This window comes from Hakea prostrata, unplaced genomic scaffold (genome assembly GCF_041222555.1).
Source record: "Hakea prostrata isolate BN-2017 unplaced genomic scaffold, UWA_Hpros_2 contig_78, whole genome shotgun sequence".
NCBI lineage: Eukaryota > Viridiplantae > Streptophyta > Magnoliopsida > Proteales > Proteaceae > Hakea > Hakea prostrata.
In genome coordinates, this window is record NW_028291197.1 from 212,562 (window position 1) to 222,023 (window position 9,462).

Below are 9,462 nucleotides of genomic sequence, written 5' to 3' on the forward strand. Positions count from 1 at the left end.
TTTTATTAATTTTTGTGCTGCACAGATTCAAGAAATAAATGAACAGAACATGGAATTGAAAAAGCCTATTTTATAACATGTTTAAGTCTAAAATATAATCTCATTCAAAGTTTAAGAATAAAATTAGCAGGCCTTGACCGGGCGGGTATTATATATTGACTTGTAGCAGGGGAACCTTGGTACAACTGTTATATTGTGCTATTGCAACCTATTGGTTGCTGGCATGAATGAGAGACCCTCTTTTACCTCTCAAACCTCAACTTCCGTGTGTTTTAATATTTGTAAGTTTTTCTTAAAGAAACAGCCAAACAGTAGTTGATCTGTTTGCTGTCCTCTTTGTGACCCAAGACCCTGATCATAGCACAAGAGGAACTGCTGCTGAAATTGGAGGAAGATGGCAAAAGACAAAATGTTCTGTTATGTTGTTGCCTGTCTTATTTTACTAGTAGCACTGTTTGTACGAGAGGGACAAAGCCGTGCTCTTGTACATAACTTTACTTCCTTGTCAGATGACCAACTAGTTTCCAATGGCATTGATGATCATCAATCCCATCCATCTCCTTTCCTACTTCTTAAGAGGAACCTTTACAATCATTCTGATGATGAACCATGTGACAGATTATTCAGCTTCCTTCCCTGCACGGATACTGTTGAAACAGGCTTATTCCTTGTTGCACTCTATGGATACATGATCTTCATTGGTGAGAATCATATTGCTAGTGGCAGAGAATCACTATACAAGATCATTGGAAATGATTGGTATGGTTCTAGCTTCTTCCACATTTTCAGGGTTCTACCTGAGGCCACTATCATTCTCTGTAAGTAGTGCTTCTTGTAGTTCAACTTAATTTTGCCAACAATTTGAATAGTATGATGATGATAAATGTTCTTAATGGTTGACAGTCTCTGGGCTTTTTAAGGATAAAGAGGAGGCTCAGGAACGGGTATTCACTGGAGTGGGCGTGCTGGTTGGTTCAACAATCACTCTTTTGACTTTAATATGGGGAACTTGCATTCTTGTGGCCAGGGATGATAAATCTATTGAGTCAGAAGCTTCATCTTCTCAAGGCTTACAGGATACAAGTCCAATCAGATCCTTTTTGACAAGTATGTTTCCTTCTCTCTGGTCTTTTGAACCAATAATGATCATGGAAGGGGTGAGATAAATATTGTTAAAACTTTTGCATTATATTTGCTACCTCTGATTGCTTGTGGAAATTTTATTTTCAAAAGTTAACTTTTCATTTGCAGGGTGAATGGTTAAAGCCTAGAAGTTGGATCTTACAATCTTTTGATATTAATGAATAAATAAATAATCGACAAAATTTCTGTTCTGTAGAATCTGGTGTTACTACTGATAAGGAAACGAGTAAACTAGCGGCAATCATGGTTCTATCTATGGTCCCATTCATTATTGTTCAACTACCCGAAATTTTCAAGTCTATTCAGTCTGAAGATACTGTGATCTTGGTTGCTCTTATTACCAGCATCGTCTTCCTTCTTTCCTACTTCATCTATCAGGTATCAGGTATTCTGATCTTTTTATAAGTTTTAGCATGATTGATGTTTTATAAGTTCTGCTCTAATACTATGTTTAAGGGAGCAGACTTTCATCACACCATCACCTAACTATCATGTAAGTTCAAATATTTCCAAGTCTGGGTAATATTTTGTCTCCTTCAGTGTCTGTGGACCAAATTCTGAATGAAACTGCTTTGTGTGCAAATTGCAACATATTTCACTGAAAACTGCATAAAACAAAAGTAGGGGTTTTGGGTATTTACATGATCACAAGGGTGTTCCCTATGCTTACTTGTTATTCAAGCCTCCTTTCCATTTTGAATATTGTCACAGGGAATCACACCCTGGATTCAAATGAGGAAACTAGAATATGTGAAGCAGGTATATCTACTGAGAGATATTTTGACGCATTTGCAAAACAATGCCCTAGGAAAGCTCCTCACCAGAAATGGTGCACCTAATGTACCTGCTATAAGACGGTAATCATGTTCTTCGCTATGGCACTCTTTCCCATATTTGAAATTTTGTATTACGTTGTTCGATCAATTTTTCCTCTAAACCACAGGTTGATTCGGGCAATCGACCAAGATAATGACGAGGCAATATCAGTCAATGAATTTCAAGAAGTGCTCAAAGGACTTAAGATTGGAGATTTGGACACTAAGAAATCAATAGAGAAACTAATTCAGGAATTTGATGCAGATGGTGATCATAAGATTGACGAAACAGAGTTCATAAATGGACTCAAGAAAATGATGGAAAAAGCAAGGAATATGGTTGCAGACAAGTACTCAAACCCAGAAGATCTTGAAGATGACAAAGCTTACCAGGTGATTAGGCACAAAATCAATGTTTGCTACATCCTCTTCAACTTCAACGTAATTATGAGATCCTCTGAATGACTGCAGGAAGTTTGGCATGAAGTTGAAAATGATGAGTTACTGGATAAGAACAAAACATGGACTTTGATGAAAGCTGTATTACAATTGGTATTTGGAATGATCATCTTAGCTGTGCTTTCAGAGCCTCTTGTCGATGCAGTTCAAGGCTTCTCAACTGCTGCAAATATCCCTCCTTTTTTCGTTGCATTTGTAGTGGTCCCTTTGGCTACTAACTCAAGAGAAGCACTATATGCAATTAGAACTGCTAGCCGCAAGATTCCGAGAACTTGTTCTTTAACATTGTCTGAGGTGAGCTTCTTCTAATTTACTTACCATAGGAAGGTCATCTCCTATCATAGCTAGAACAAAGCATGTGGTTCCCTTAAACCATTTTATCAACTGGAAGGACTGCTTGATTCAAGTACACATTATATAGGATAGATTGTGAAGTTCTGTTGTTTTCTCTGTTTTCTGTCAGTTAATTTGTTTCCTTGGTTGATATTTTAAAAATAGTCTGACATCATTCTGTGGCTAATTTTGGAGTTGCTTGTGCAGATTTACAGTGATATCTTCATGAACAATCTCATAGGCTTATCTGTATTTCTAACGATCATTTATGCTCGGGGCTTGACATGGAACTTCTCTGCCGAAGTGCTAGCTGTGCTCATCGTTTGCACGGTGATCGGTCTTCTTGCAAGTTTTCGTCACACCTTCCCCCTTTGGACATGTTTTGTGGCATATCTTCTCTATCCTTTCTCTTTGGTACTGGTTTATGTGTTGAATTATTAGTTGAGCTGGTCTCAAAATGTATAGGGTAGTTCTTCTCTGCCCTTTTTGTTTGTATGAAGCTTTATCTTCCCACATGTTTCCCTTTTCCATAACAACCTTCGATGATGAATAATTTCTTGTATCAATGTCCATAAAATGTCCATGCATGAACCGCTCATCACAGTTGTAACAAAGTCCCTTGTGCATCTTTTTTGATGTAGTCGATGATTGGAAAGAGATTCTATGTCATGTGGAATATGTTTTTCTCATGATATCACCTCAATGCACGGACTCCAAGATTGAGCTAAACTGATGTGCATATGAAAAATAATACAATTTCTGCAGTTTGACACTTTCAACTCCAACTGGGTAGTGTATTGATTCATGAATGTGTTTGTTGTGATGACAGGAAAGGGTAATAACCTGGCCAAGCCATATTACTCAATAAAACTTTGGACATTTTGGTTCACAAATTAGAAATGCATATTGATGATACTAGATGACAGAAATTGTTTGATTATATGAAAATAAGCCCCCCCCCCCCTACTCAGTTGATTTGTATTAGAATTGATTAGGAGCAATCTTGATTAAGCTCAAATTGATGAGTTTTCAGGTGAAATTGCTGGTTCTCAGGTTCTGGATTAAAATAAACCCTAATGCAACTGTTTCTTCAGAAAATACAATTGGTTGCGCAGGCATGCCAAGGGATAAAAATGACCTATGGGATCTGATTAGGCAATTAATGAATTCTCTTTGCCCAGTGTATTGAGAATTTTGATGTCTTTTGGGAGAAGACGACATAAACTCGTGGAGTTTTTTAATGGTCGACTTAAACCAAACTACACTACAGGTTGAAGCTAAAGATAGAAGAAGAAATAAAGGATATAGTTGTTTCATTGATCTGGTGATGATTTCCAAGTACAAGACAATGAGTGTTTATAGAGCAAAAATAATAATTACCCTTAAACAATTGCTTGCAACTACCTTGGATAAATTACTGGGAACAAAACAACTGCTGAAAACTGCCTAACTGCTACCTTCTTCGTCTATCTTGGTCAACCCTCCGACATTATCTTCGTTTAGGACTTACACTAAATTGGTTCTTTAATCTAGGTGTTTATACAGTTTGGTTCTCTAGTGAATCGGGTAATTACGGGCTGATTTTTTGGGGAACAAATGTTACCTCTATTGATTGTTTGATTAATATCACTAATAGGCTGGAAATCGAATGGCCATGTGTCCATTCCAAAAACAAAAAAAAAATCTTCTAACTGATTTGTCAATGCAGGGTTCATAGAATGGTAAGATCCATATATACTTCTCAGTGGAGAGGTCATGGGTTCGACCTTTGCAAACGACAAAGCTCCCTTTGAAGACTAGGGTCTTGATTTTTCAAAATAATCCAGTTACTAAATATACTTCCTCAAATACAAGAAAGCCTCTGATCCTATTGCTCAATCAAAGTTTGTTGCCTTCCTCTTAGTCTGGATTTGTACGTAGGTCTCTCATTTGTACTCGCACAAGCAAGGTCATAAGGGCCTATTTGAGACTTGTCAATGCTCTAGCTGATGAAAGATCGATCCATTGATATGGCTACATTTGTCCTCTAGGCTTTGTAGAGGATGTAATGAAGCCAGCTGTAAAATCTGATTTGCACCAAAATGGAAGCCCCATCTAGCTTTTGCAGCTTTGGCTCAGGGCTCATTTTTTAAACTTCTACACTTTCGACATTCAATTCCTTGTGCAATCTCTAGTGCCTATATGCCAACAAATTCAATCATGTGCCCTCTACCGATGATAGGTACAGATTCATTCCTTATTTTCTTACTCTTGATAGACTGAGTGAGGCTTTTACCCCTTTCCAACTCAATGAAATATCTGAATGGTTGAACAAAGCCATAACACATCCACAAAGTCACCAAGACTTGTGGGCACGACACCTAACTTGTTAGGACCTGCATTTTGGGTTTTTTTACGTAGACATAAAAAAGAGAAAATTGCACTGGCACCCCCAAAATGGAGACTTTAAAGCACTGACACCCCACTTTATGTTTAAAAAGCATTGAGACCCCAAAATTGGATTTTTATTGGATATATTTGTCAAATTTATCACTAAAAACAGTTAAATCATTGTTTATTTTCAAAAAGATTCCTAAAATAAACGGTGTCTGAAAGGTTTTCAGTGACAAATTGGACAAATATATCCAATGAAAATCCAATTTTTGGATCTCTATGCTTTTTATACATAAAGTGGGGTGTCAGTGCTTTAAGGCCTCTATTTGGGGTGCTAGTGCAATTTGATCAATCAAAAAATAATATATGTAGTACCGAAGTGAGCAACCCTCAGTTGGTCGCACGACAATTCGGTCTTTGTCAAAAATTCCCTTCCATTGTTACTACTCTCACTCCAATGGTCAAATTGAGTGATAGAATAACTCTAGAAGAAATAAATAGGATCATAGAGCTGAAAGTCACAATAATCTTAGAGTTCCCACAATTAATGTTCTTCAAAGAACACTGCACTACTCCTTCCTTCTAGAAGTGGTGGTTGGGATATTTTCAATCCATTACATTTTTAGACCAAAATTCAAGCAAGGAAACTAACGTCCAGTCTTTGTCTGTGTAGAAAGCAAGAACTAGAAAAGCTTCATCAAGTCGGCCAAAAGGTATGTTGTAGGATTCAATCACTACCCATAAGAGTTTCTTTCAAACTAAATACTATCCTCTCCCAAATATTATGATAAAACGGCACAACGAAGCCTTAGACAACCTTGAGTACGAGGAAAGGGTAAGATACGTTTAGAACCCAACTTCAAGAAATTTATGGACAGAAAACCCAAAAACTTCAAACTCATTGAGCATGAGTTAGCTAGGTTGTTAGAATCATAAACCCCACTCCCCGATGCTGAATTTGTTGTGGCAAAAATGCTCAATCCAACTACATGGTTCCAACCCAAAGATGTAACCTTGACTGGCTACACTTACTATGATGAACTATTGATTCTTGAGGTTTTGGCACAACCAGATGTATCCTGCATTCCTACTATATTTAATAGGGGATGGTATGCTCTAAAAATATGATGCTTCTGCCTCAAATTGAGACTTGATGTTTTCCTTTTGATCCGCAGTTGCAGCACTACCTCAGTCTTAAAAGTTGAGATAAAAAGAAGAAGAAGAAGCAAGGAAGAAGAGGAAGAGGATGATGATCGAGTTCCCCTTTCCAAGTTGAAGACAACTTCTCCTAAGTTGAAGAAATTCCTCCTCCTCCTCAATGTACTTGCAGGCTCAAAACAACAACCAACAAACCATCAATGAAGAAGAAGAAACCTTATGATAATAGCACGTTCATACCATATCTTCATCTTCCATTGAATCCTTGCCTAAAAATTGATTGATATTGTTTCAATCTCACAGCCACCCCCCCCCCTCCAAAAAAAAAAGTACCAAAGAAAGAGTTGTTAAGAAGAAACTTATACTGCTAGCAACCAACCATTTGAGAGGCTCAACAAAATGTTCTTCTGCAACACCTACCATAAATCCTCTAAAGAACATTATAAACCCAACTAGAATGTTGGGATTTTATAATTATTAATTTAATTATATGTCCAAGGGCAATATTGGAAACTCACTATTAGGGCAGTTACAAAATAAGTTTATATATTTTGGTAACCACCGCACGAGATAGGAAGTGATTGCATTACGTAAGTTTTCTAGAAACGGCAGCTCCCATCTCTCTCTCCCTCTCTCATAGAAACGCAGGAAATAATTCCTTACTTTAGATCACTCTTCCATCATTTCCACACGGCATTTGGGTTGTAGAACTAGTTCCCTTTCCAAGTAATTGTGGAATCACCCCAGTAGAGCTTTGGTGGAGGAACGAGAACGTGGATCCAATTTACTTCTGCTGCAGATACTCTATAATTTAGAAAAGCGAATCCAGGTGAGGATCTTTCCCCATCAATTAATCGAATTGAGATAAATGGAATTATTACCAACATTGGTATCAGAGCGGGAAGATCCTTGTGAATTTCCCTTATGAATTTTTGCATGAATTGATAATCCATGATAATTATAAACCCCACTCCCCGATGCTAAATTTGTTGTGGCAAAAATGCTCAATCCAACTACATGGTTCCAACCCAAAGATGTAACCTTGACTGGCTACACTTGCTATGATGAAACTATTGATTCTTGAGATTTTTCAAGGCACAACCAGATTTATGCTGTTATATTTAATTGGGGATGGTATGCTCTAAAAATATGATGCTTATGCCTCAAATTGAGACTTGATTGTTTTCCTTTTGATCTGCAGTTGCAGCATTACCTTAGTTTTAAAAGTTAAGAGAAGAAGAAGAAGAAGAAGAAGAAGAAGAAGAAGAAGAAGAAGAAGAAGAAGAAGAAGAAGAAGTAAGGAAGAAGAGGAAGAGGATGATGATTGAGTTCCCCTTTCCAAGTTGAAGACAACTTCTCCTAAGTTGAAGAAATTCCTCTCCTCCTCAATGTACTTGCAGGCTAAAAACAACAACCAACAGACCATCAATGAAGAAGAAGAAAACCTTATGATAATAGCACATTTATACCATATCTTCACCCTCCACTGAATCCTTGCCTAAAAACTTATTGATATTGTTTCAATCTCACAGCCCCCCCTCCAACAAAAAAAACAAAACAAAAAAAAAAAACAGAGAAAGAGCTAGTGAAAAAGAAACTTATACTTCTAGCAGTCAACCATTTGAGAGGCTCAACAAAATGTTCTTCTGCAACACCTACCATAAATCCTCTGAAGAACATTATAAACCCAAATAGAAGTATAACGATTTTCACTCCACCTCCTCCACTCAAGGATCCACCAAAGATCTTCCACAAGCAATTTACATTCCAGTATAGATGTCAAAGAAAAGCATGCCCCTAACACCCATTAGCCCAAGAGAAGAAACAACTAGAGTTCCTTCCCCAAAAAAATAGGCTTTAGAAAGAAGTGAAGAGGAAGAAGAAGAAGAAAGAGAGAAAGAAGGGGAAGACCAAAAGGAAGAGGAAAAGAATGAAGAAAAAGAAGAAGAAAGAGAGGGAGTAACAGTTGAAGACCTCCCCCCCTCTCCAGTCACAAAAGGGAACCTTCCTCTAGAAGCATCCCCAATAGCCCCCCAGGGGATGTATGCATCTGTAGCATCCACCAGCCAAGTCATTCCTATTAAGGTAACCTTTTCTCCCTTAAATGTTAACCTCTTCTGATTGAAACCTTAGTTATTTGAGCCTAATTGTTTTAGCATTCAACAGGGTTCTCTAGGTTATCTTGCATGGCTTCCTAATTTTGAAATCACCTTAACGAGGCCCAAGATGAGGGATGAGTGGCGCAAAAATAGTGGACACCATTGAGGAGGTGGCAAATTCCCCACAGAAGGAATGTTCATAGATCCAAAGTTCTCAAAGGCCATTGATGCCATCCACTTCTTGCAAAACTCACTAAAGACTCTAGAAGAATTACTCCCTCACCTTTCCAACCTCCATGCATCCTTAGCGACCTTCATAGAGGAAGGATGACAGCTAGTGGAATACCTTGAGAAGATTGAAGAGGATAAGACCAAACTATGAGTGAAAACATCAACCCTGCAGGATGCAAAGAAGAAACTCCTAATGCTGAATGGGTGGGACAAATTAGTGTTGAAACAACCCCTGTAATTCTAACCCAGGATCCGTATTGCAGGTCCGATAACCCGAAGGTCCAACCGGAATAAGTTGTGGAATATTCGGATAGAAGTCCATGATCCATACTGTGAGTCCATGGATCTGGATTCTGCTGATAAAAAACCTGCCTTATTGGGAAGGTGGATCAACAGTAGGAATCAAGGTGTGTTTGAAGATGTCCAGAATCGAGGTAAGATCTCCCCCACATTTTTTATATCGTTAGGTTTGAGTTGGGGATCAACCACTTGAGCAAAGCACCCAAGTAATGAAAAGTACTAGGGGGCAGTTGCTTAAGGCGATTGATTGACCAATCAACCGCCCCAAGCGATCGCTAGGTATGCTTGCGAGCTTTTTACCCTAATTTGCCCCCAGTCCCATATATATAGCAAACCCCAACCTTTTTACTCATTATTCTATTCGAGATTACTGCTGTGGACGGTTAGGAGGCAGAGAACATGTGCTAGAAGGTGAGAGACGCATGGTTTACGAAGAAGATCCAATCTTTCGTCCGTTTTGCGAATCAAGTGGAAGTAAGTGATCCCACACTCTATTTTTTTTCTTTCCTCATCTTTTGGAGTGGTGTGGATCTATTCCCCTTGGGTTGGTG

At 38.2% G+C, this 9,462-nt stretch overlaps 1 protein-coding gene across 1 annotated transcript; it reads left to right on the forward strand.

Moving 5' to 3' along the window:
- The first annotated feature begins 211 nt into the window (after positions 1 to 211).
- LOC148998974 (sodium/calcium exchanger NCL2-like) lies at positions 212 to 3,519 on the forward strand. Its single transcript, XM_089141566.1, has 7 exons — positions 212 to 818; positions 904 to 1,107; positions 1,340 to 1,521; positions 1,855 to 2,000; positions 2,087 to 2,351; positions 2,430 to 2,711; positions 2,958 to 3,519. The coding sequence occupies exons 1-7, from the start codon at positions 395 to 397 to the stop codon at positions 3,189 to 3,191; spliced, it is 1,737 nt and encodes a 578-aa protein (XP_088997692.1). The 5' UTR covers positions 212 to 394; the 3' UTR covers positions 3,192 to 3,519.
- Positions 3,520 to 9,462: the final 5,943 nt, after the last annotated feature.

What these genes read in the sequence shown, in the direction of transcription:
- LOC148998974 (XM_089141566.1), top strand. Translation starts at nt 395, where the DNA reads ATGGCAAAAGACAAAATGTTCTGTTATGTTGTTGCCTGTCTTATTTTA. An exon ending in AATCAGATCCTTTTTGACAA is followed by an intron (nt 1,108 to 1,339) that starts GTATGTTTCCTT and finishes TCTGTTCTGTAG; the next exon opens with AATCTGGTGTTACTACTGAT. An exon ending in AAGATGACAAAGCTTACCAG is followed by an intron (nt 2,352 to 2,429) that starts GTGATTAGGCAC and finishes GAATGACTGCAG; the next exon opens with GAAGTTTGGCATGAAGTTGA.